The sequence below is a fragment of the Megascapheus bottae genome, chromosome 2, assembly GCF_031878675.1.
Source record: "Megascapheus bottae isolate mThoBot1 chromosome 2, mThoBot2.hap1, whole genome shotgun sequence".
Lineage (NCBI taxonomy): Eukaryota > Metazoa > Chordata > Mammalia > Rodentia > Geomyidae > Megascapheus > Megascapheus bottae.
In genome coordinates this window covers 61,002,270-61,029,906 of record NC_143510.1, presented here as the reverse complement: position 1 = coordinate 61,029,906, position 27,637 = coordinate 61,002,270, and the positions used below count along the sequence as shown (strand labels likewise).

General features: G+C 39.2%; 2 protein-coding genes across 3 annotated transcripts in view; both read right to left on the bottom strand.

Moving 5' to 3' along the window:
• Window positions 1-6,091, bottom strand: part of Nup107 (nucleoporin 107) — a 40,188-nt gene extending 34,097 nt beyond the window's left edge. The window contains exons 1-4 of the mRNA XM_090328174.1: window positions 5,956-6,091; window positions 3,687-3,778; window positions 2,482-2,568; window positions 1,330-1,445 (exon numbers count right to left, since the gene is read on the bottom strand). Coding sequence (XP_090184300.1) covers window positions 1,330-1,445; window positions 2,482-2,568; window positions 3,687-3,778; window positions 5,956-5,963 — 303 coding nt within the window. The 5' untranslated portion in view covers window positions 5,964-6,091. The remainder of the gene's footprint in view (window positions 1-1,329; window positions 1,446-2,481; window positions 2,569-3,686; window positions 3,779-5,955) is intronic.
• Window positions 6,092-20,327: 14,236 nt separating this feature from the next.
• Rap1b (RAP1B, member of RAS oncogene family) overlaps window positions 20,328-27,637 on the bottom strand; it is a 32,611-nt gene continuing 25,301 nt past the window's right edge. For both annotated transcript variants that reach the window (XM_090328157.1, XM_090328166.1), the window contains exons 5-8: window positions 27,300-27,440; window positions 25,251-25,394; window positions 23,787-23,903; window positions 20,328-21,651 (exon numbers count right to left, since the gene is read on the bottom strand). In XM_090328157.1, the coding sequence (XP_090184283.1) occupies window positions 23,817-23,903; window positions 25,251-25,394; window positions 27,300-27,440 (372 nt within the window). In that variant the 3' untranslated portion in view covers window positions 20,328-21,651; window positions 23,787-23,816. The remainder of the gene's footprint in view (window positions 21,652-23,786; window positions 23,904-25,250; window positions 25,395-27,299; window positions 27,441-27,637) is intronic.

The following is a 27,637-nucleotide window of genomic DNA, read 5'->3' as shown; positions in this document are numbered from 1 at the left end:
CATTTGGAATTGCAGTTTCACATTCTTTCTGTTCTTTTTAATAATGTACCATAAAGAGCATCTCATTTACATTTCCCAACATTTTCTTTTAAGTTAGAAACTCAAATTCAAATTCTCTGTCTGCACTCTGACAACAGAGATCACATCTGTGACCAAATGTCTATGTGGTTTTCCCTCCATAAGCAACAAAACCAGCAGCAGACACAGGCAAGTGTTATTTGACCAATTTAGTTCTGATGCCATTGACCATGACAACCTACAGAAGGTGTCTCTCTTCCTTCCTTATGATACTCTTCATCTATCATCTACCTGTGACTCTGTGACATTATTATTTTTTTTTTGCGGGGGGGGGGGGGGTGGTGGTCATGGGATTTGAACTCTGGGACTGGGCACTGTCCCTGAGCTCTTCAGCTCCAGGCTAGCACTCTACTCCTTGAGCCACAGTGCCACTTCTGGTTTTCTGGTGGTAAACTGGAGATGAGTCTCACGGACTTTCATTCCCCGGGCTGGCTTTGAACTGTGATCCTCATATCTCAGCCTCTAGGATTACAGGTATCAGCTACCAGCACCTGGCTGTGATATTCTTCTATGTACTCGTGTTTTAAACCAGGGCTCAGCTTTCATAGCTATCAGCAAACAATTCCGGATTGCATTTCATCTAGTCAGCAAACTGCTAGAATATAACACTTTCTCTTCATCTACATGTTGGTGCTGACAGTTTCGCCCATGACAAGAGATACTTAAAACTTTCAGTTTTCCTAATATCTAATCATGTCAGTCCATACAACCTAGTTACTGTTTTTTGGTACCGTCCTGGCGCTTCAATGAAGAGTCTGAACAGTTCCTGGGTTTTTCTTGCTCAAGGATAGCTTGAGCCACAGCTCTACTTTTGGCTTTTCTTTTTTGGCACTTAATTGGTAATAAAGAGTTTTCATGGACTTTCCTGCTGGGCTGGCTTTGAACCCCAATCCTCAGATCTCAACCTGGGTAGCTAGGGTTATAGGCATGAGCTACTAGTACCAGGTTCTGATTACTTTTGTTTCCTTTTTATTGCCAGTCCTGGGGCTTGAACTCAGGGCCTAAAGCACTGTCCTTGGGATTTCCTCAAGGCTAGTGTTCTACCACTTGAGCCACAGCACAGTTAAAGCTTTTCCTGTATATGTCGTACCAAGGAATTGAACCCAGGGTTTCATGCATGCTAGGTAAGCACTCTACCAGGAGGCCACGTTCCCTGCCCTTCTGGTTATTTTTATGATGCTAGTTTTCATCACAAGACTTTTAGGCAAAATATCAAAAAGGAGAGATTTTTAGTCTTAATGGTATACATACCATGGACAGATTGCCCAAGAACCCAGTAGATTGAGTAAGCCGAGGAGACCTTCCTCCTGTTCCAAGAATGCAGGAAACATCTGGATGCCTTAGTAAGCCTCGATTCAGTGGAGTAGCTACAAATGAGATGTAAAAAACAAACAAAAAAAACCCCACTAATCATCAAAACAAAGGAATACTTACTTTTCAGTTATTTATATTCTTAACAAATATTCGAAATATTAACACTTCCTTAATATGAAGTTAATTTTCTTAAATTTGAGCTTCTGATATTACCAAGTCTATTATGAAAGGTTTTATTACAAATATGTTTCATTTTGATGTCACTAAACAGTTTAAAAAATGAAAATATAGAGGTCAATGGGTCCTTCATCCATTCTTTAGTTTTATTAAGCAAACTGTGGCTGTGCATTATAACAGACTTGTGCTATAGTCAGACTTAAGAATCTTAATTCCATTCTTTAGATAACATATTGACTTGTTGTTTCTTTTCTTTTCTTTTGATTTATGGGTTTTTTGTTTTTTTTTTTTGCCAGTTCTGGAGCTTGAACTCAGGGCCTGAGCAGTCATTGGGCTTTTGCAAGGCTGGAGCTCTACCACTTGAGCTACAGCACCACTTCTAGCTTTTTCTATGTACGTGGTACCAAGGAATCGAACCCCGGTCTTTGTGCATGCTAGGTAAGCACTCTACCACTAGGCCAAACTCCTGGCCTCTTTTTTTTTGATTGTCCTGGGGCTTGAACTGAGGGTTTGGGCTTTGTCCTTGAGCCCCTCTGTGCTCAAGTCTAGTGCTCTACCACTTGAGCCCAGCACCACTTATATAATACTGAGGCATCAAAACCAGAGCTTTTATGCCTGCTAGGCAAGCACTCTACCATTAATCCTCATTCCCAGCCCACCATATTGACTTTCAACTCTTTAACTCTCACTTCTGGATTTTGGTAAAACAGAGATAACAAGGCTTATGCAACAGCTACTGTATATTTATGTGATATACAGTGCTTTGCTTGAGGCATGAGTTTAATAAATAACTGCAATCATTAGTGCTTGTTTTCAATACTGTAGCCAAGTATTTACTATGTGCACAATAAAAGTTATCAAGGCAAAAAAGAAAAGAAATGAAAAAAGAAGAAAAACAAAACAAAACCTTACAAGGCTGTCGAAATGAGCTGGGAGTGCGTGGAATGATCTGGCTTCTTGGTGTAATATTACCAAAATTTTCATCTTGGGAAGCTCGAACTTTAGAAAGAGTTAAGTTTTCTACACAAAGAAGAGATTGTTAAAGTTGGAATTAACTCTAATTTTAGTACAAAATATGTGAATATGTTTTCTTTTCTTTTCTTTTTTTTTTTTTTGCTGCCAGTCCTGGGGCTTAAACTCGGGGCCTGGGCACTGTCCTTGGGCTTTCTCAAGGCTAGTGCTCTATAACTTGAGCCACAACACCACTTCCAGATTTTTCTGTGTATGTGGTACCAAGAAATTGAACCCAGGGCTTCATGCATGGTAGCTAAGCACTCAACCAGTAGGTCACACACTCAGCCCAAATATGTTTTTTGAGAGCAAGATACTTTATGGCAAAGAACAATTAATTCCCTCTACCGTTAAAGTTTTCTGATGTCAGTTTCTGATAGCTATATATGGCCTAAAAGTTCTGTCAGATTTCGAATTTAAAAAAAAAATAGATTAGGCCGGGAATTTGGCCTAGTGGTAGAGTGCTTGCCTAGCACGCACAAAGACCTGGGTTCGATTCCTTGGTACCACATACATAGGAAAAAAAGCCAGAAGTGGTGCTGAGGCTCAAGTGGTAGAGCCCTAGCCTTGAGAAAGTCCAAGGACAGTGCTCAGACCCTGAGCTCAAGCCCAGGAATGGCAAAAAAAAAAAAAAACAAATAAAATAAAAAAATAGATTAATCTTAGTATACATACAATAGAATCTATAGAATGCCTATCTTTCAGAGCAATGCATCTTAATCTCATTGTATTTCATTGAGAATATTATATTTACCAAAGAAATTATCTGTGGAGTAAACAAAATTAATTTCTACAGTACTTTCTCATAGCTAATTTTTTTTTTTTTTTTTTTTTTGCCAGTCCTGGGCTTGAGCTCAGGGCCTGAGCACTGTCCTTGGACTTTCTCAAGGCTAGAGCTCTACCACTTGAGCCTCAGCACCACTTCCGGCTTTTTTCTATGTATGTGGTACCGAGGAATCGAACCCGGGTCTTCATGCATGCTAGGCAAGCACTTTAACCTCTAGGCCAAACTCCTGGCCCCTCATAGCTAATTTTTAATGTCTAATAAAAAGAACACCAATTCAAAGCATGCTGCAAATTTATGAGTCTAAAAAATGCAAGGATACTTAAAACTCTTTTTTGAGCACTCTGCTTTCGTGCAGTCCGTGTCACCTCTGCCTCCCGGATCACAGGGGATGACATCTCTCCGAAGCCGCTCCTAGAACAATATTACTAAGTTGTTTTATGTAACATATGAAGAAAACTTTATCATCACAACTGGAAATGGACCCTGAATCAGTGAAGATATTGTTATACTAACAGACCAAGTCTGGGAGAAATTTATATATCTTATATTTTGTCAAAAGTGACCTCCTGGCTCCAAATGCTGCTTATTCTTCAAAGCTTAACTCAAATATCACAGACTTCCTTGACTTTGTTGCACATATGATGCTATTTTTGTCCCATTGCATTTCAAAACTCTGATGAGAGAATTGAACCAAATGTAAGAACTGAGAGGGTTTTGCATTTTTGTACAATGTTAGTGCCCTACTACTTGAGCTATGATTTCACTTGTGGCTTTTTCCTGGTTAACTGAAGACAAGAATCTCTTGCACTTTTCTAATCAGCTAGCTTCCTCAGTCTCCTAAATAGCTAGGACTACAGGTGTGAGCCACCATGCCCAGCTTTTTAAAAAAATGAAGTGATTGCACCCTCCCCACTACATTTGAACAATAATAACAACAAAAAGCGCTTAATATCTAACAAGCCAAAGAAGACATTGGTATGGAAAGTACAATATCAATTACTGGCATATTTTCTGACCTCTTTGTTCAATGAAGATTTGAAGCATAGTAGTAAAAACAACAAATGTGACATCTGAAAGCAAAAACAAACAAACAAACAAAAAACCCTACTACTGATTCGGTGACATGACAGGGTAAATAAAGACCTACAGTAAATTGGAGAGAAGCAATCCTTCAAAGTCTCTCTCTCTTCAGGGTACACTAAAGGTGCCTCCTGTCCTACCACTAAGGAAGTCACAATGCTCCAGATCTCCATTTCCACCCAAAGGTCTACAAACTAAACTATCTGAACTAAAATACACATTTTCAAACAAGAATTTAACATAATTTTACTTCCCTTAGATTACCCTCTCTGACCTATAAATTCAAATTCCTATTTCCTACCAATGTAACAATGCCACACTACTGTAGAGGTTTAGCTCTATATTCAGCCTCAGACATGATTCCATGCACACATATATATCAGACAATGCACATTTTTTTCCTTGTGTATTCTTTTTTGTTTATTTTTTATTAAAGAATTTATTAACATTGATTTTTACATCATATTTCAAATGACATGTTTAACAAACAAGTATTCAAGAAGGGAATCTCTATATACAATCACTGGCACTTAGTTCTTAGAACATAATCAAAATTAGGCTAAGGGTTTGTATATCACAGATATGTATTAATTTCTGAAATAAAATATTGTACCTATAGTCATAGATTTTTATGTCTATGTAGTTGTGTTTATATTTCCAATATCATGTCCATAGCAGACAATGCACGTTTTTTCATATAGTACACTTGTGAATGTTTCTTCTATTAAGGCATACATACATTTGCATATTTGCTGCTCTGTCCACCTGATGAATACCTACTTATAAGCCAGCTTTATGGAGGCCCGAGATACACAGCTCCAAGTTGGAAACTTGGTTTCTCTGCTTATGGCCTCCTTATTTTGTCTATTGTCTATTTCTTTGAAAAGATGATTGTACAGATCCTCCTAAGACTGTTTTAAAGATTAAGAAAGGTATCTCAGGCACTTCAAATGTTTTGAACATTAATTATGTGCTATAATTATTACTCAAAAGCCAGCTTAGAAAGACACCATGTTGGAGAGGTTATCCTGAAACAAGATCAGAATTACCACCTTCATTTCTTTTCCGGCAGTGCGTACACAGCATTTCACACACATTGTTTGCCTCCACCAAAAAAGTCCATTTCCTGAAGTCAACCAAGAACGCTGAATAATTCAGGCGGCCAGCATAACCATAAGAATAATTTTCTGCTATTAGCACTTGTAATTTAAAAAACAAAACAAAGATCTGGGATGATCCTAGTGAATTTCACTAATGTGCACGGTGAGGATGCAGGGTGCCTGCTCACCACCTACCCCGCCCACCTCGGGAAGGTACAACGTCGGGTGCGAGGTCCGTCATCCTTACCGGCGCCCCCCGCGCCCCGGCCTGCCCTCTGACAGCCTTCCATCTCCAGGCCCAGGAAAACAAGTCCAGCAGGCGGTCCCCAGCACCCTCTCCTCAGCTTCCTCTGGAAACAAGCAAGAAGCACAAAACCTCGGGCCCCTGCTGTCACCCTCAGGTCTTACCTGTCCATGGCTAGGACCTTCTCCACCTACAATCTCGCAAGCTTGCCTCCAGCTTAACCACCGCGTTTCAGCCTTCCCGCTCTCCGGAAGCAAATGCCTTTTAACCCGGAAGTACGTGCTGGCTAAACCAGCCCCTAAAGAAAAGTAGCGGGGAGAAGAAACAATGTTCCTACTTGAAGCAGGCCGGATTTCCGCCTAGAGTCCCAGGCCTCGAGATGCGCAGGCGCGACATTTGGTGAGGGCGTGAGTGTGCGTGGCTGGGCGGCGCCGGAATGGGACGTAGCCTGGGAGAGGGGGGGGTTGGGGGCGGGGCCTGAGCCTATTAGACCTTGGCCGCCCCTGCTGCTAGGCGTCGTTAGCTTGAGTGGGCGTGGTTCAGGCCTGCGGAGAAAGTATAGCGTTGGTAATCTGCAATAATACCAGGCTTTCTGGGCTTGCATTTCAGACTGCTGAGCTTTGTTTCACACCTCGGAGACCTCCGTCTCTCTCTGGGCACTCATTGCTTTCAATTGTAGCATAACCCCAATGTCGTTTTTGAAATTGTTTTCCATAATTTCCAATTGTCCTTCCCCTCCCTTCCCCGCGTGGAGTACAAAATCATCTGTCTTCAAAAGTAGAAAGTCAGCCGGGCCCCAATGGCTCAAGCCTATAACCTAGCTATTTAGGAGGCTGAGTGAGGTCTGAGGATCGGGGTTCCAAACCAGCATGGGCGGGAAAGTCTGTGAGAATCTTTTTATCTCCATAAGCTGCAATAAATAAAGCCAAAAGTGGAGAAGTGGATCAAGTGCCAGAGCAGTAAAGTGCTAGCCTTGAGCAAAAGAAGCTCAGGGACAGAGCCCAGGCTCTGGGGTTAAGCCCCAGAACTTGCACTAAATAGGTAAATAAGTAAATTAAAAAAATCAAGAAGTAAACCGGGCGAGGTGGCTCACGATTGTAATCCTAGCTACACAGGAGGCTGAGATCTGAGGATCGCTGTTCAAAACAACCTGGGCAGTAAACAGGCACTAAAGAACGTGCGACTCTTAATCTCCAATTAAAAAAAAAATCAAGACGCAATCATAAAGGTAACAGAATTGTCCCCTGTTTTGAAGTGCTGTCTAAGCAAAAGCAATTCATCTTTGGTCCTGATGCAATAAGTCAGTATTTTGTTTTCTTCTTGGGTTCCGAGTGGAAACAAGGAAAACTGTTGAAACTTGGTCTTAGGCATTTATAGTCTGCACCAGTTCTGGGAAACTGCTCAGGAAAACTGCTTCTGCTCAGATAAAGTAGCATTTTGAAAAATAATGAGGCTTTGGTCTTGATCTAACCACCTGCAGATCTGTAGATCCTTCAGAGATAACAATTACCATTCACAGAGTTGTTATGAGGATTTTTTTAAGTTAATGCACTCTATATGTAGTAAATCATCAAAATGTTAATTTCCTATCAACAACCTTGAGGAGTCACATCTCGGCATGCTCTCATCCTTCTCATTTAATTTCTTTGTACAAAGTATGATTGTTCTTATGGGAAGTAAAATGTAGTTCTAATGAGTTTCGTCAGTGCTGGGTAAATTTATTTCACCTGCAAACCAGTGCTTCAGGTTCTTACCATATATTCCCCAGCAACTGAATTCCATGTTTTATTTATGTCACACCTGATGTGCAGTGAAGTACCAAAAGGGAGAGCAGGCTGGGATGAACCGGATTCTCTCTGTGCTCCATTCAGGTGCAGAGATTGTTGAAATGTGAGGCTCAGCTCTGGAGGCTGAAATTTGAGGCCCATGGTTCAAAGCCAGCCCAAACAAACAATCCAAGAGATTCTATCTCTAATAACAAAACAATTGGGAGTGGAGGTGCTCAAATGGTAGATCTCCAGTTGTAAGTGACAAAGCTAAATGGGAGAGCAAGACCCCAAGTTTAAGCCAATAAACCCTAGTACTAGAATGACAGGAAAAAAACTTAGCTCCTTGACACTTCAGAAACAAAAATAATATATTATTCTTCGCTTTATAACAATATTGATGACCAAATACCATTACTGGTGAATAAAATCCCCCTCTCCCAATTGCTCAAATAATGCCCCTTATAATTGTCCTCTCCAATACAGGAACCAACACAGGACCATACATTTGTCATGTTGATTTTTTTTTAATAGTGACATTATTGGGGCTTAAACTCAGGACCTCATACTTTTGCTTGGCTTTTTCACTAAAGTCTCGCCATATTTCTCCACAGTTTTCCAAAAAGCCCCATAAGGCTTATTGTCTCCACTCCTACCATGCAAAGGCAGAAAGAGAATCAACTGGTGGGGACCAGTGGCTTAAGCCTGTAATCCTGGCTATGTGGGAAGGCTTACCATTACCCTTCAGGACTGGCCAAGCAAAACAGTTAAGAACCTAGCCCCAAAAGAACTAAAGCAAAAAGGGCAGAAGAAGGTGTAGCTTAAATGGGGAAGCGCCTGTTTAGCAAGCTCAGGCACAGAATTAAAAAAGAAAAAGCGGGCCAGGTGCTGGTGTCTCACACCTGTAATCCTAACTATTCAAAAGGCTGAGTTCTGAGGATCATGGTTCAAAGTTAACCCAATCTGGAGTCTGTGAGAACTTTACCTCCAGTTAGCAACCAAAAATCAGGAAGTGGAGCTGTGGTACAAATGGCAGAGCACTAGCTTTGAGTGCAGAAGCTTAGAGAGGGTGCCTAGGACCTGAGTTCATACCCCAGTACCAGGACCCCTATTTTAAGGTGATATTAATGTTTGATTGATACTGTCTTCCTCTTGATATTGACAATTTTATGAATTTACTTTTAAAATTGTGGTAAATACATACAATGACTATTTTAACCGTCTTTAAGATCACAGCCCCGACAGCAACTATTTTGAAGTGTTTGGTAACCTTAAATACATTTATATTGCTGTGCCAAGTAACTTCTTAACAAAATATACCTCCCTGACAGGAAGCAAAGCAGAGGTGCAATATATTTTCATAGCAGTCTTCAAAACCCATATGAGTTTCATTCAGGTAGGCTAGGCAGAATAAACATATTCACATTTATTCACACACACAATATTAAATTTTGAGAAATTCATGAGTCAGAGACAGGGAAAATATTTGAGTATGGAATGTAAGTCGTGTGATCTCACATGCTAGAGTGCTGTTTGAACTTCATGCAAAAGAGAAGAGCTAATGGAAGGCTCCACACGACACTGCTAGGATCCTAGGAAAGGAAGTGGTGTGGCCATCGTGATGGGAAGCTATTGATTGAGAAGAATGTTAGGTCTCTCCAGATAGGACATTATTCTCAGGGGTAGTGGGGTGTGGGGTTTACTCAGAGACCAAATGGAGCCTGAGTTTAAATGTGAAGCCTAGTTGTCACTTGGTTAGTTATTAGTGTAGGGGAGTGTAGTGGGAAAGAGCATTGTCTCTTCACTTTTGATGACTTATTTAATCTCTCTAAACTCACTGTATTTCCTATAAAATTGAGTTAATAAGAGTATTATTCTGAAAAATGTACATGGGGAATTAATATGTAATATACATATTACATACAAATATAATATCGCTATATCTATCTATCTATCTATCTATCTATCTATCTATCTATCTATCTATCTATATTTAGAGAGCGCTAATCCCCGGGCACACTCAGGGCATGGGCACTGCCTTTGGACACCTTTTGCTCAAGGCTAGCGCTCTGCCACTTGAGCCACAGTACCACTTCTGACTTTTTCAATGAATGGTACCAGGGAATTGAACCCTGGGCTTTGTGTATGCTAGGCAAGCACTTTACCACTAGGCCACACTCCTGGTCCCTAAGTAATATTTTTGTAGCAGTTGCGAGGCAGTACAGAATAGACTCTTCAGACTTTTGTTGAACCTTGACCACCCACTAAGAACTTTGAACACATAAGCCTCTCTGTTCTTCTGAATAAGGGAAATAATGGCACCCAACTTCATTGATTTACTATGGGGATGAAATAAGTTGATAATAAATGTAAGTCATTTAGTATAGTATTGGCACATTAACCTATCTATAGGCATCGGTGCCAGATGCTGGTGGCTCACATCTATAATCTTAGCTAATTAGTAGGCTGAGATCTGAGGACTATGGTTCAAAGCTCATCCTGGCAGGAAAGTTCATGAGACTCTTATCTCAAATTACCCACCAGAAAAAGGCTGGAAGTGGAGCTGTGACCCAACAGGGGAAGGCCTTGAGTTAAAGTCCAAGCAATAGGGAAGAGAAGGGGAAAAACAAGATGATTGGGAGGGATTGGGAGGAGGAATGTGGGAGAAAAGCATGGGAGGGAGTATCAATGTTCAAGTAATGTACCCACTACCTGACAAATGTAATTGTATCCCCTCTATAATCACCCCGACAATAAAATATAATAAAAATGCACAACATGTAGTAAATGTTTATGAAGTTTTTGGTATTCAGCTCCAAGAAACTATATTTTATTGAGTTCTACCTTTGGTTAATAGGTGTTCAGTGCATTTTTATTGGATGGATTGATTTTTTTTTTTTTTGCCAGTCCTGGGCCATGAACTCAGGGCCTGAGCACTGTCCTTGGGCTTTCTCAAGGCTAGAGCTCTACCACTTGAGCCACAGCACCACTTCTGGCTTTTTTCTATATATGTGGTATCAAGGAATTGAACCCGGGTTTTTGTGCATGCTAGGCTAGCACTCCACCACTAGGCCAAACTCCCGGCCTGGATGGATTGATTTTTGATCAATATGACAACTGCACTCAATTCCTTAAGCAATATTCTAGCAATAATATATAATCAGATTGTAATTTTGATTCATATTTATTCAGCTTGATCTTATAGAGATTAAAAACAGAATTCTGGTGAAGTATCTTCCTTCCTTCCCTCCTTTTTTTCCTGGAGGTTTGAACTCAGGGCTTGGGTCACTGAACTTCAGTGCTTAAGGCTAGTGTTCTACCATTAAGTCACAGCTCCATTTTCAGCGTTTGGTGGTTAATTGGAGGTAAGAATCTCACATCCTTTCCTGACTAGGCTGTCTTTGAACCCTGATCCTCAAATCTCACCATCCTGACATGTTAGGATTATAGGAGTGAACTCCCCCCTTCTTTTTGTCATTTCTGGGGCTTGAACTCAGGGCATAGGCACTCTCCTTGGACACTTTTGCTCAAGGCTAGCACTCTGCCACTTGAGCCACAGCACAACTTCTGGCTTTTTCTGTGTATGTGGTTCCGGGGAATAGAACCCAAGGCTTCATACATGCTAGGTGAGCACGCTACCACTAGGCTATGCTCCCGGCCCAACTTTTTCATTTTTAAGTTACTTTTTTTTTTTTTTTGCCAGTCCTGGGCTTGAGCTCAGGGCCTGAGCGCTGTCCTTGGACTTTCTCAAGGCTAGAGCTCTACCACTTGAGCCTCAGCACCACTTCTGGCTTTTTTCAATAGATGTAGTACCAAGGAATCGAACCCGGGTCTTCGTGCATGCTACACAAAGCACTCTACCACTAGGCCAAACTCCTGGCGCTTTAAGTTACTCTTTTACTCATGAATTGTGACTTCAACATTGACATCTTCACATGAGAACAGCAGCCAGGAGTTCTGGTGGTAGCAGCCACGTGTGGTCGTAGTGATGGTGCATGCCTGGAATTCTCAGCTCGTAATTCAAAGCCAGACAAAGCAAAGATAACATGAGACTATATCTGAAAAAGTAAATACAGAAAGATTTTGAGAGTGACTCACTGAAGTAGAGAGCTTGCTTAGACCAGGCCCTGAGGTTTTCCTCAAAAAAAAAAAAGAAAAAAGTTCTGTTGCATTATTGCATGGACATAAATAACTATAATGTGCTCTGTATTTCAAAAAGCTAGGGTTTTCATTTGCTCCATAAAGAATGATAAATGTTGATGTTTCACCTCATTTTAGTACCACAAAAGATATGCACTATTGAAATATCATATTATATGCAGTTTTAATGTTCTTACATTAGTTGAAAATTTACTAAATAAAAATTAAGTATATGCAAATGCAAAAAGAAATTAACAGATTAAAAAGGAAATATTTTTTTCTTTGAAATCATTTTTTCCTTAGAATTCTGTATTATATATATGAATATACACATACATACATATATATAGCTTTTCATTTTTCACTATGGCTTGTCCTTTCAGCTTCTTATGCAGAATAGTGACATTTTGGAGGTAGTGTAGATTTCCTGACACTGGCTTACCAGACAAATCAATCACAAGGACTTTGTTTTACAGACATGCCTGTCCTCATCAATAGTGGAAATGACGCTGGAGACTACTGAAAAGCTAAAATCATTATCCCCTGCTGATAACAGTACATTCTCCAGCTATGCCACAAAACTATTGTTGCAAATGGAGCATTTTACATTTCTGTTTCCACATACTTCTGCGTGGCACAGGAAATCATGCAAATTAAGCCAAGTGCGGGAGGTGGGGTGGGGGACTCGTAATTCTAGCTGCTCTGGAGGCTGAGATCTGAGGATTGAGGTTTCAAGGCAGCCTGGGGCTGGCTTTGAGCCTTTTTTTTTGCCAGTCCCGGGCTTGCTGGCCTTGGACTTTCTCAAGGCTAGAACTTTACCACTTCAGCCACAGCACCACTTCGTGCTTTTCTATGTGTGTAGTACCAAGGAATGGAACCCAGATCTTCGTGCATGCTAGGCAAGCACTAGGCCAAACTCCCAGCCCCTCTTTCTTTTTTTGTGGGTCATGTAGCTTGAACTTGGCCCGGGCGCTGTCCCTGAGCTCTTCAGCTCAAGGCTACTGCACTACCCTTGAGCCAAGCCCCACTTCCCATTTTCTAGGGGATAATTGGAGATAAGAGTCTCAGGTCCTTTTGTGCCCGGGCTGGCTTTGAATCTTGATCCTCAGATCTCAGCCTCCTGAGTAGCTAGGATTACAGGTGTGAGCCACCACACCCGGCTTTGGCTTTGAGACTCTTATCTCCAATTAACTAGCAAAATGTCAAGCAGGGGCATTAAGTGACAGAATGCCAGCCTACCACAATAAAGTAAATATATTTTAGAAGATCTGTGAAGATCCTGCTGGTAGTAAAGAATCAGCTCTGTGGTAGAGTGCATGCTGGAGCTCTGGATTCCATCTACACACAAAAGTATCATTAAGATGAATTATAGCCAGATGCTGATGGCTTATGGATACTGTACCCCTAGCTACTCAGGAGGCTGAGATCTGAAGATCATTGTTTGAAGCCAGTCAGAGCAGAAAATTACTTTAGTCTTTATTTCAATTAACTAACAGAATCCAGAAGTGGAACTATGGCTCAAGTGGTAGAGTTCCAGCCTTGAGTGAAAAAGCTATGGGACATTGCCTAGGCCGCAAGTTTAAACATGCATAGGTGTGTGTGCACACACACATACAATAAATTATGTGTTCACAATGTTACAAAAACTTTAAAAACAAGATTCACAAGGCATTACTGAAAATGCAGTGTATTTAGTTCACAAGCCAATAGCAGGAATTGAATTTTAAAATACTTTGAATATTTTGAGCTACAAATACATTGGCATATAAGACCAAACTATGCAGTGTCTATAAATAGAAGTGTATTTAAAAGCATAAAACTGATGGACTATAAGCTCTGGCAATGGAATAGAATGCTAAGAAAAGATGTCCTATCACCCTTGAAACTCGCTTAGAAGCTTGTCTGTCCTCCAAAGGGCATGAGGTAAATCTGTGCTTCAAACTCCATCCTGCTTTCTTATTTGCAATTTAAAAATGACCGAGTTTAATCTTTAGGCAAAACTTACCGTCCTAGGGGAGACTGTCTGTTCTTCACCCTTCACAAGATCAAACTGCACTCAACTGCAATTTATAAGAAAAAGTCCTTCGGCTTTTTGGATAATTTTCACCCTGATTTAACTATACAGTTATCATGATGACTTTATTGAAAATTTTTACGTTATTCTAAAAATTCACATTTCCATCAGTCTCAGGCCTCCTTTCTTGCTTTCTAACCTTGAAGACTTCTTGGAGCAGAATTCCCTTTCCAATTATGGTGTATTCTTTGGATTTTGACTTGCATTTCTACTGAAGCAATTGTGTATTTTTATGTTTTGGGGTAATTTGGAAATTTGAGTTGTAGATATGTAGCCAAGTTGCCTTGAATTTACTACAGCCCAAGCTTGCTTAGCTTCCTAAATGTTGGGATTATAGGCATGTACTACCACACCAATCTGAACTTGCTTTTTATTTAACTGTCTAGTGATATTTCCACTCCATTTTCCTTTTGTTTCTTCCCTCGATCTTTCTAGTGTCCCTTGAACAGGGCCTTGAGAAAAAGCCTAGAACCAAGTCAGGTGTTCTATACCTGTCATTAGCCACATCCTGTCAAGGAAAGAATGCCTGGTTGAGAAAACATTCTATATGCCAGGTAAGAGGAGGAAGGAGAGGAGTGAGGGTGGGGGTGAGAGGGGAAAAAGGGTAGTAAATGCCATTTCCTCCTTTGGCAAACTCCTCCTAAAGTATTGATGGCATAAAATTAGTGACATTATTAGTATTAGGGGCTAAAGACATTCTTTTTCTGAAAAATTAAGCATTGCTAGGTATTTGCTAAACAGAAACTGCCAGATGGTTTAGCATCTGTTAAGAGCTCAGTACGTATTTCAGAAAGCATCATTGCCTTTTAGTGCAAAACAATAAGCTCTAGAAAGTGATTACATAGGCAGAAATTCCACTTTTTATGTTGTATATAAACACCCAAGAAACTCATTGTATTGAACCAATTCTGCTCAACTATTCAATGCATTTTATTCCAATCGGGTATTTTTGTTTGCTTTTGTAGTGCTGAGATCAAACCTAGGACCTCCTAAAGTCTAGTCAAGTGTACAAGGATTCCTCAGTCTCTTTTTTTTAATTCCTTTATTTACCCTCCCTGCCTTTCACCCCTGTGCATGTGTGTATGTGTGTTTGCATGCAGTGGGGATTGAACCCAGTATTTGGGGTTTGCTAGTTAAACACTTTAACATTGAGTCATTCCAGGCTCTATTTCTCTTGCTTCTCCTTCTGAAAAACAAAAATCAAACAAGCAATAAATAAAACATTCCATTATATACAGAAATAAAATCTTATGACCACCATTTGCCTCAGAAACATTTTTCTTCTAATATGTGGATCCTGTTTGATTGAAGATTGGGGTGAGCAGTCAGGTGAGTGTCTCACACCTGAACATCTACTCAGGGGCTAAGATTTGAGGATTGCAGTTTGAAGTCAGCTTGGGTAGTAAAATCCATTAGACTCTCATCTCTGATTAATCACCGGGGGGGGGGGGGCTGGAAGTGGCACAAGTGACACAAGCCTTGTGCAAGAGGAACTCAGGGACAGTGTCAAGGCTGAGTTCAAGCCCCAAGACCAGCTGGGGATTAAAAAAAAAAATGAGAATGTTTACTACTTATCCTTATACCTAAATCAGTAGAAAGGGGAACACAAGTGGAAGGGGTAGTTCTCTGATGCCAACGGTTAAGTGTTCCATAATTGACGGTGGTACTGTGGAATTCCTCGAGTGAACCTCTTAACTGATTCATGGATATATCATCTGATCCTATGCTTGCTGCAGAAGATCCCTGTAAAAGAGGGGTGTAAGTTTGTTAGTAAAACATTGTGCTGAGCCAGTGTCTCCCAAAGAAATGTCTCAACCTCCAAACTTGTATGTCTTAATGACAGAAGACACACGGAAGAAGTGTGAGGATGGAGATACAGACTCGAATGATGTGGCATAATGCTAAGGATGAGGATCTCTTCTATAGTCCTAGAGTGTAGACCTGTGGTGCTTCCATTTTGAACTTCTGGCCTCTGGAACTGAGCATGATTCTTGTTCTTTTAAACTACCCAAAATTGATTACAGCAGCCCTAGGAAAACTAATATCTATTTGTTAGGACATCTTTCTTAAACAAAACAATCACAAATATGTGAATCTAGTCAATAAGAATGTTCTCCCCCAAGTACCAAAAAGCCATTAAGAAAAATGAGAGGAAAAGTGTTTACAGTATTCAAAAGGGATATAAGAAATATTGTGAACACTTGTATTTGTAGCTTTGGGTGCAGCTCAATTTGAATGAGAATTTGCAAGCACTGGCTCTGAGTTGCAACACAGATATACACAGATCTGGTACTAACGCCATTTCCCAAACCACTAAATTCCCATCTTAGATTAGTAGCCAGCCCCCTACTAGTAAGTCTAAGGAGGTATAAGTAAATGATAGCATCTAGAGAATACACAGAGCAAGTAGAGGGGAACAATGCAGGCTCTTCTTATGGCCATCAAGGACATAGTGCCAATTGCTGCACTGCCATTTGCCTTTCTGTCCTTGTTCTGGTCAAAGCACTTTGGAATCCAGTCCTTCCTTTACCAAGCCCACTTACACCACGTGGTTTTTCCTTTCATGTCTAATTTTTATAAGAATATCATTTAGGATACATGACTGAAACTCTTTTCCATTGTATCAGAAATTTCAAAGGCCCAATGTTCAAATTTGGCTATCGACAGAAATATACATAAAAATGTTACTCCATATGTTCACCTTACCATGTTGCTATTATAGTCACACATCTCATTTTCTTCAGCCTCAGCATTTGTCATTAACCAGTTATTGACTTAAATGTTCCTTGAGAGAGTGCAGTGGCTCACGCCTGTAATACTAGCTACTTAGGAGGTTGAGATCTGAGGATCAAGGTTCAAAGCCAACCCAGGCACAAAAGGATTGGAGACTCTTATCTCCAATAAACCTCTAGAAAAGGAAAGTGGGGCTTGGCTCAAGGGTAGGGCAGTAGCCTTGAGCTAAAGAGCTCAGGGACACTGCGCAGGCCCAGGGCAGTAGCCTTGAGCTGAAGACTCAGGGACAGAGCCCAGGCCAAGTTCAAGCCCCATGACCCACCAAAAAAAAAAAAAAAAAAGTGGGCCGGGAGTTTGGCCTAGTGGTTAAAGTGCTTGCCTAGCATGCATGAAGACCCGGGTTCGATTCCTCGGTACCCCACATACATAGCAAAAAGCCAGAAGTGGTGCTGAGGCTCAAGGGGTAGAGCTCTAGCCTTGAGAAAGTCCAAGGACAGTGCTCAGGCCCTGAGCTCAAGCCCAGGACTGGCAAAAAAAAAAAAAAAAAAAGTTCCTTGAGTTTCTCCTCTAAGTTATAGTAACAACCCCAAAACACTTCATACTTATAAGACTACAAACAAGTGGAATAAACTCTAGCTCTTTCCAACAGCTGTCAGATCAATTCCTCTCATTCAGCAGAAGGAAGGTCCTTGGCAACTACCTGCTCTTTACCACATCCTTCTGATTGTTCCATTTTTAGTATAGAAGGATATGTATTATTTATTTTTACCATTGCTGCCTGATGTTCAAGGAACCTAATAACTAACATTGGCCTGTTAACTGTCAGTTAAATCTAATAATTGGGAATATATATCAAGCAGTCCCGAGCTGGGAGTTTGGCCTAGTGGTAGAGTGCTTGCCTAGCATGCATGAAGATCTGGGTTCAAATTCTTTGGTACCACATACATAGAAAAAGCCAGAAGTGGTGCTGTGGCTCAAGTGGTAGAACTCCAGGTTTGAGAAACCTCAAGGGCAATGCTCAGGCTCTGAGCTCAAGCCCCAGGACTGGCAAAAAAAAAAAAAGTCCCTGTATTTTAAAAGCAAATGATTTTAGTACTAGTCACTTATTTTTCAATTCCAGAGCATGAACTGTCAGAGTTATTAGACTCCATAGTATGGTTTATCCTATCATTTACTCCTTCCTGCTTCTCCCTGCTCCAAGTCTGGCAGATTAAAAAAAAGCTTGACAGTAATAGAGCTGCAATTAGAGCTCAGAAAGGACATAGCTCACATTCTAAATAGAAATCTGAATGGGTAATATTGGCAGGTGACAAAAACATGAAAGGCTTTTAATGGTCTGCCTTTTTAAAGACTGCTGTAACCTTCTGACTTAAAAGACCTTTGTAAGATTTATGCTGTCTTCAGAAAAGCTCTACATTTTGAGCCAAATGCTGAATTTGGATGATTTATGCCACTCTAAACCAAACAAGAAGTTTTCTCTATACTCTTCCAGAGAAAAATTGCTGACTACCCATAAATGATAAAAATCTTTGGACATATGAATGATGGTGTTTTTCTAAAATGAGCAGTCCCAAACAGAAAGCTCTGGGAAAGTGTAACAGACTTACAGATTATTGGACAACAGGGCTGCATGGGCAGAATATTCCTGCTTTATTATCTCTAGCACTATCATCAGTGCCCTATACATGGTTTTCAATAACTTAATGCATTTATTGATTCTTAGAAATAACCAGGTAGGCATCCCAGATTTTGGACAAAACCATCACTTCCTAAAATCAGTGAACTACATAGGTTGCTAAAATTCAAAATATGTGTTAAGAACAAACACTTAAAAACCAAATCTTCAGCATTTAAAATAGACCTATTTATCAGAGTGTGTGAATATGTGCGCGCGCGCGTGTGTGTGTGTTGTGCAGGCAGTGGAGATTAAATTTAGTGCAACCCTCATATTCTCAATTGGCTTTTTCTGTTAAGGCTGGCACTCTACCCCTTAAGCCATACTTCTTCCACTTTGGGCTTTTTGCTTGTTAACTGGAGACTAACAGATCAGTTTGCCTGGACTAGCTTTGAACTGGAGTCCTGACAGTTCAGCCTCCGGAATAGCTAGGATTACAGGCATGAGTCATAATAGGTTTATTAGCCACTCCTGGCAAGCATCATCATCATCAGTCATCCAGTGCACCCAACAACTCATGCATTTTCTCTCAATGGTCAGTTGAAGACATTTGTTTAGTTCTCTCAATGTACTGGATTTGTCTCAAGCATTCAAAAACACAAAACAAAGTACTGCTATATAGAATAAATTAAAAAATACTTTGTGCCTTATCAAAATCACAATGTTGAGGCTCACTAATATCTTGAGGCAAGCCCAAAAATACTTGAATTTTAGGGTGGTAGGAAGATTAACATACTACAGTTTTCTTTTACCTTTCTAAGATTTAAAAAACACTAAAGATTTAATTCCATGAAGATACACAGACTTAAGGTAAGCCAAGAAATTGCTGCAGTGATGAGGACTGACCCTAAGTTTGTTGTCTACATCTAGAGATGAAATAACCTGGAATAAAAGGCAAAGCTTTAATTTCCTAAATGAAGTTTAAGAAATTTTAAGTAGCAGTGGCAGCTCTGACAACTCAAGACCTTAGTTCAAATCCCAGTGCCCCCAAATAACCACCACAACAAAGAAAAATATGTTAAGGCTTCTGGTTTTCACCCCAAACTCCAATTTCTCCACCTGTTCTTGGGATTTGAACAGGAACTCATCTTCTTTGGACTGGATTATTTTATTGCCATTCTATCTAAGCACCACCTAACATGATTTTTGCATCACTTAAGTCACCACTTTTGCTCTGTGTACAGGTCTGTGTGCACGTGTGCTGGTCCTGAGACTTGAACTCAGGGCCTGGCCGCTGTCCTTAAGCAGTTTTGCTCAAGACTAGCTAGCACTCTACCACTTGAGCCAACCTTCCTCTTTCAACTGTTCTGATGCTTAATTGAAGATAAGTCTCATGATTTTTCCTGCCCAGGCTGGCTTCAAACTGTGAGATCTTGGCCTGCTGAGAAGATAGGATCACAGGTGTGAGACATCAGTGCCTGGCTCTACTTCTACTTTTGTACATGAGAAAATGGTGCTTTTTGCCACATCACGTCCTCCTATCAGCATCAGGAAAAAAAAAATTACCAACTGAAAGGATGGCACTAGCATTCACTTCACTCTAACTTCTATGAAGGAGTACTATTATCATCCTATGTAACAGCCAAAGAAAGCAAGGCAACAGTGGCTCACACCTGCAATAATAAGTATTCAGGAGGTTAAGATCTGAGGATCAAGATTTGCAGCCAGCCTGGGGAGGAAAAATATGTAAGGCTCATTTCCAATTAGCCAGTAAAAAGCTGAAAGTAGAGTTGCAGGTTAATGGTAGTATCAGCCTTGAGTAGATGAGTTCCTGAGATCAAGCCCCCAGTACTGTGGTACCAACCACCACCACCACCATGAAATAACCAATAAGTTAAGAACAAAAAACAAACAAAACCCCAAACCAGAAACTCAAAGCTCCATATTGTAAAATCATCCACTAGGGAACTTTATCATTCTTCCTTATACTACTCTAAAGGGCTACTACTGAACACTACCCAAAGGTATTTGTTCGTAAATAATGTTGCTTGATTTACAAAATTCTTTCTCAATGAACATTTCAAAAAGTGGTTAGGTGGATATTCAAGTAACACCGGGAAAAACGCCTTGACATTTACATCCTTAAATGATTGATGAGGATGGTTTACTCATCGAATTATAAAACCACACTGTGTAAAATAACACCTGTTACATTTAAAAAGGTAAACCCATATTTATTTACTAGCACTGTTAAAACATTACACAAAACACATTCAAGTGGCAAGTAATTATAATGCAAGCCCTTGCATGGCAATCCAAATTTATTGAACTACTGATGCTAAGTTATACAAAATTGCACCACTTTAATTAAGGCTTTTTAGTTTACATTTGGCCACCTCAAAGTAGTTGTAACATTAGGTTGGTCAATTTAAATACTGTGGCTCCCTGTTGGATAGACACACAATCTTTACACCCAAACGTTAATGCATACAAAGCAACAAGGCATTGTTAAATAAAACAGCAATAGTTACTGCAAATTAGGCCTTGTGACCAATTATACATGATTAAAATTACTTCCCACATTCACATCCACAGTACTCGTCCACCATTTAACATCTCAACCAAAACGTTACACATGGGAAACAATCACTAACAGGCAAAAATACTAAACCTGTATATTTGGTATTGCAAATACACTTATGCATGAGCAAGCAAGGGGTTCACAGTGAGAATCTACAGCTGCAGAAGCCTGAAAATGATTTACAAAAATTGTTAAATCATTAAAAAATTGTTTGAAAATATACACTTCTTGTTGTAGACCCCCACTGTACACACAACTATAAACATTGTTCCTTATGTAAACAAAAAAAAGAAAAACACATCATAAGATTTGAAAGGTCTGGACATTTCCTTCCCAACAGATATTAAAGGCAACGTCTTTAATCTAAGACATTATACTGAAAAGACTATTGAATTTTAAAGACAAGATCACTGTCTCCACAGGTTTTTGAAAAATTAAAAAAACTATATAGCTGTGTTAATCAAAGCGCTTATTTTGTACAATGATAATGACCTTCAATTTTTAAAAAAAAATTACAATAAGCTACAAGTATCAAAGAAGCGAAGTTATCTGGAGTAGTCTATATAGGAGCTCTTTGGACTTTCTTTTATTATGCTAAAATAGTGGTGCTTTTAGGATTTACATTATTGTACTCTCCAATACAAAGAATGGGGATGTGTTAAAGTATACAGTACACCATTTTCATACATGTACAACATTGGTGGATGAAGAATGTCTCTTAGCAGTAATACTGGATGTAGCCTCTGGTTTTACCAGCTGCATACTGTAGGACTATTATATAAGTAAAAATCTCTCTTGTGATACTGGAAAGTGATTAGAATGTGCAAACTGATATAGTAGCTTTCATCCGCCTCTTAAAGGTACCACCACAGGAAAGTCCATTTAAGATGTTGGTAGATTTAACAAAGTTGGAATGCTGGCACTGTTGAATTGGGCAACAGTTCTTCAGACCTGCCAAATAGAAAAAAAATTTAAAGATCCACAGCAAGCAACAATATAGTTGCTTAAAAGTATCAGAAATCAATATAATACATGCTCTTGTTCTAGCCATTATATTAATGACAATGTACCGCAATTTACACCAAAGACATTTCTACCTCCTTATTCTAAAATGATAAAATTTACTTGGCTACCCTTTGGAAAGTCATTCAAATGAAAATTTTAATACAAAAAGAAAATATCTGTGCATTACCTGCTAGAATAAAATGAAAAAGAAATTACATTAAAATGTTAAAATCAAGGCAGCCTTATTAAGAGCATCAAAAGACAGTAATACTAACAAAACGAATAGTCTTACAAGTTGTGCACAACCATAGATGTCTAAATCAGAAAATTAAGACTATAGCTTCTGACTAAAGAGTCAATTAAGTGGGGTAGATAAAAACAGGAATTTATTTCATGACATCTCACTGTTTTATAGTTGGTAGTTCATTGGCAAAGAGCATTGACAGTTGAGTGTCTTTTATATGCCAGGTACTGACTTAATTACAATTAATATTATTTAATCTATATAAAACTACCTTATGTTCCGGTGTTTTGCTCATGTCTTGGGTTGCACTGATGGTTCTCCCTGTTTGGGGAACCTTTATTCCCTATGTGGCTTTTACTTGTTCTTAAATCTTAGCTTAGTGCCTCCTTTCTGAGAGAATTCTCTCTTTTCTTCCTTTCTTTCTTGGCTTGAGCTCAGGGTGTGAGCACTGTCCTTGGGCTTTCTTAAGGCTACAATCCTACTACTTGAGCCACAGCAGCATCACTTCCAGCTTTTTCTATGTATGTGGTACTGAAGAATTGAACCCCAGTCTTAATGCATGTTAGGCCACTAGGCCAAACTCCCAGCCCCAGAATTCTAAATTCTATTTTTTTTTTTTTTTGGGCCAGTCCGGGGCTTGAGCTGAGGGCCTGAGCACTGTCCTTGGACTTTTCTCAAGGCTAGAGCTCTACCAATTGAGCCTCAGCACCACTACTGGCTATTTTCTATGTATATGGTACCGAGGAATTGAACCTGGGTCTTCATGCATGCTAGGCAAGCACTCTACCACTAGGCCAAACACCCAGCCCCAATTCTTTTTTTTTTTTTTTTGTCAGTTATGCAGCTTGAACTCAGGGCCTGGGACCTGTCCCTCAGCTCTTTTGCTCAAGGCTAGCACTCTGCCATTTTCTGCCACAGCTACACTTTTGGAACTTTTCTGCCTGGGCTGGCTTTGAACTGTGATCCTCAGATCTCAGCCTCCTGAGCAGCTGGGATTATAGATGTGAGCCATTCACACCTGAAGGATTCTTAATCCAGATATGACAGGTCAAATGCCCAACCAGGTATTTCTAGCCTCCTTAATGACACAGTAGCTGAACCTGGACTCAAGGCAGCCAGCCTATTCAGATTCTGCTCTGCTAGCTATTGATTGAAAGGCTTGAACAAGTAACAATCTTCTTTTGCCTGTTTCCTTCCTACATTTGTAATGTAAGAAAATAACTCTTGCCTCAAAGAATTGTTAAACTTCAATTAATCAACATATACAGAGTGTTAAAGAGTGTTGGGACACATGGTAAACACGTAAGTAGTTTTCATGATTCCTACTCTGATGAATTTATTTTTATTTCATTAATCATATTCTATTTTTTTTTTTAAAGAAAGGGAGTGGTAGATCTTATTACTCAACACAGGTCAGCCTGGATCCTTCTGTCTCTGCCAGAGTATACAGCATATATCACACATGGGCATTTGACATAATGAATGAACTTTGTGTGTCAGTAACAGGCTTGAACTCAAGCTATTACCTGGCTTTTTTTGCACACAGCTGGCTCTTTACAACTTATGCTATACCTGCACTCCAACTTTTTTGTGGATTAATTGCAGGTAAGTTTCTTGGATTTTTCTGCCCAGGATGGCTTTGAACCTTGATTCTCAGTCTCTAGAGTATCCAGGATAACAGGTGTTAGTCACCAGCACCCAGTGAAATATTCTGACAGAAAATTGCAATAAATCATATCCTAAAAGTCACCATCACTTTCTTTAGAATTAACATCCAAAAATATGTATTTTCCCTACATTGAGTGGTTAAAGTTAGAAGCAAGATAAAATAACATACCTGGCTCAGAGCTACAATGCATTTATTATATTAAAGCAGCTGACATGAAGACTTTTTGCGAGCCTTCCCAGGTACTGGAGTTTTTCTGTTAATTTGCCGCACTAGGTCATAAAAAATCTGCAAATATATTATTACTTTTTTTAATTGATAGAAAGAAAAAGGAAAAGGAAAAAAACTCAAAATGAAAAGTGACATAAAAAAACGGAAGTTCCCATGGATATAAACACCCAGAAAGCAAATACTGTGTTAAGAGAATAAAATCAGCTCCTACAAGTGCAAAGTTGTTTTTTTTTTTTTTGGCCAGTCCTGGGCTTGAGCTCAGGGCCTGAGCACTGTCCTTGGACTTTCTCAAGGCTAGAGCTCTACCACTTGAGCCTCAGCACCACTTCCGGCTTTTTTCTATGTATGTGGTACCAAGGAATCGAACCTGGATCTTCATGCATGCTAGGCAAGCACTTTAACCACTAGGCCAAACTCCCGGCCCCAAAGTTCTTTTTTTTTTTAATTTATTTTTTGGGAGGCTTAAAGTTGTTCTTAAATAAGTACTTGCTTCTTATTTGCCTCAATTAGAACATTATATACAAAGAAAAAATTTCTTACACTTTTTCAAATCTTCTCATAAATCTGCTATACAACATTAAGCCTCAATAATCATACAAGTCTTTTATTCAACATCCTTTATATATTCCACGAGTATGGTTTCCTCATGCTGACTTTCAATTAACCTTGCCTTTTTTTTTTAATAAATTACACTGTACCAACATTTAATAAACCAGAACAGAAACATCTTACTTATATGCATATATATATCATATAATTAATAAGACTCTTATCTTTAAGACCAAAAGATATGGCTGAGTGCATATAGTGGTGGAATTTTACACACACATTTCCCCATTATTATTATTATTTTTTTTTTTGTGGGTTGTGGGGCTAGAGCTCGGGGCCTGGGCATTGTTCCTGAGCTCTTCAACTCAAGGTTCCCACCTTACCCATTTAGCCAGTGTCACTTCTGACTTTCTAGTGGTTAACTGAAGATAAGAGTCTCAACATCTTTAGCGCCTGGGCTGGCTTTGAGCTGCGATTCTCAGATTTCAGCCTCCTGAGTAGCTGGGATTACAGGCATGAGCCACTGTGCCCAGCTCCCCATTAATTTTAATTTCTTTTGTTGGCTGTGGGGCTTGAACTCAGGGCCTGGGAACTGTCCCTGAGCTTTTTCACTCAAGGGTTGCACTGGTACCCTACCACTTTGAGTCACAATGCCACTCCACTTCTAGTTTTCTAGTGGTTAACTGGAGCTAAGAGTCTAATGGGAACTTTTCTGCCTACAATGGCTTTGAACCATGATCCTCAGATCTCAGCCTCCTGATTAGTTAGGATTATAGGAATGAGCCAGCAAGCTCCCCATTAACTTTAAATACTTTATTCCAAATATAAGGCTATCTTAAGTATATCTAATCATACCTCATTAACATTTATTTTTGATTTTGCAGAAGATTCTAAGAATGCACAGTTGTTCCATTGTCTTGCTAGATTTTGACCTTGTTCCTTTCCTACAACTCTTTCATCTTCCAAGTCACACTTATTACCAACCAGAATCATTGGAACCTAAAAAATACATTTGTGAAAGTAAAATATGTAAGGACATTATACAAACTCAATAAGAATTCAGAGTTAACTTTAAGTATTACTTTTTCTTATAATGTTAAAGCATTAAATTATTAATGCATTATAAAATTCTCCTACTGACTACTTTGCTAATGTTAATCTTTAAGACTTAAATACTACACTGTAAATTATCTCTATTACCTTATAATCAAAAGATGTCAAATGGTAATTTCAAAGGAAAGTAAAGAGAAAGGTTGAAAATTATATATGTAAAGTGCAAAATAAACCCCCAATATATTTAAATATGTTTCAGGTCTGCATTTACTTGAAGGTTTTTGGTTGGTTACTGGTATTTACTAATTGCACAAGACAAAAAGGAGAACTCCATAAGGCCCCTAAAGTAGAAACCTTAATTTCTCATATAGTTTTGTATTAGCTAGAATTCCTTACTTCCTACATGAAAATCGAGTAAACTTACTAAAAACATGAAGTATTTGGTTATGTGCAGCATAGATAATTTAAAAAGAGGAAAGTAATACTTATTTTACCAAAGCACTATTGACAACTTTTAAATCAAGTTTCTGAAGTACTTAAAAAAAAAACATTAAAAAAAAACAAAAACATTCAGACAAGAAAACAAAAAAAAATCTTTGTTTTTTTAGGATAAAGAATTTACTAAGTACCTCTTTAGTGCAACTGAAAAAACACATAAGGTCTCCCCAAAATATATGTGGTCTCCTTGTTTATGTTATATAGAAAAGGCAGCATTTACAAGGGGTATCTCAGCTCTCACAGTCTCAACTACAAAGTATAGTATGTGCTGGAATGACAGGCATATACCACAATACCTAGTTTTTATTGGCTGAAAGGGAATCTTGTGAACCAAGAATCTCAAACCAAAATCATTCCAATCTCTACCTTCCAAGTAGTCAGGAGTACACATATAAGCTACTGAGCCTGGCTGTGCCAGTGGTTTTGTAGTACCTAAGCAGCAGCTTTAATACCAGCTGAAAATTTAGAGGTAAACATTTTTGAGCTCTGCTAAAAGTCAGAAACTCTGGGAGTGGGCCAGCAATCAATCTTAATAAAATTCTATTGTGGATTCTGATGCAGAATCCACAAGAGAATCACTGTCACAGATAATAAAATGATTCTGAAGTCTGCTATAAGTTAAACTCCAGTTAAACTGAGTTAAATCCTGAAGGGCTCCCTAAGTTAATAGCGGAATCTAATGTATTTGTTCTTTTCCACTTGTATTTTTTTGGTCAGTAGTGGGGCTTGAACTCTCGGCCTGGGTGTTGTCCCTGATTTCTTTAGCTCAAGGCTAGTTCTCTACCACTTGAACCACAATGCCACTTCCAGTTTTCTGGCAGTTTAATTGGAGATAAGAGTCTCATGGACCTTTGTGGGCTGTCTTCGAAACATGATCCTGAGATCTCAGCCTCCTGAAGAGCTAGGATTATAGATGTGAGCCACATGCCCTAGGCTCTGTGGTCTTTTAAAACATTATATTTATTTTCTGTCATAGTTGCTATATATCTCTTATTTTAAAATGCTACAAATCCACCAGTAATGTAGCCACAATACTACTCATTCTATTAGTAACATCTGCATCCTATTGCTTGTCCTCTCTCTCTCCAACCTGCCCCCCCCCCCCCCCCCCCGCCTCGCTTCCGTCCTTACAAAATGCATCATCTAAAAACAGGCAGGATATAACATTTACTTTTCCTAGGACAGGGAAAGGAGGAAATTTCTCACTTTCCATATGACATACATTTGAAAACATGTCTAAGCATAAGAGATATATATTACAAATGAACGTTAAATTGTGTATAAATTTAAACCTTAAAATTCAATACTATTATAAGGGGTTTGAAATAAACATTTATTGGAAAGCCGGCTTACATCATCAGTGTCTTTAACTCGAAGAATCTGCTCTCTTAGATCTTGTAAGTCATTAAATGTGGACTGAGCCGTGATGGAATAAACTAAAGCAAAGCCTTGTCCATTTTTCATGTACAAATCCCTCATTGCTGTAAATTGTTCCTACAAAACAAAGATTAAAAACAAAAATGTTTTGACAGCTAATTACACAACTTTTCAGTATATAATTACAGCTCTATAAAATACTGTAGTAATTTGCAGCATTTTTAAGAACTATAGATCATGGCAAGAATACTATTTGAAAATTTATTTCAAGAAATAAATCTTTTTATTTCTAGATCTCCATAAAGCTAGTTAAA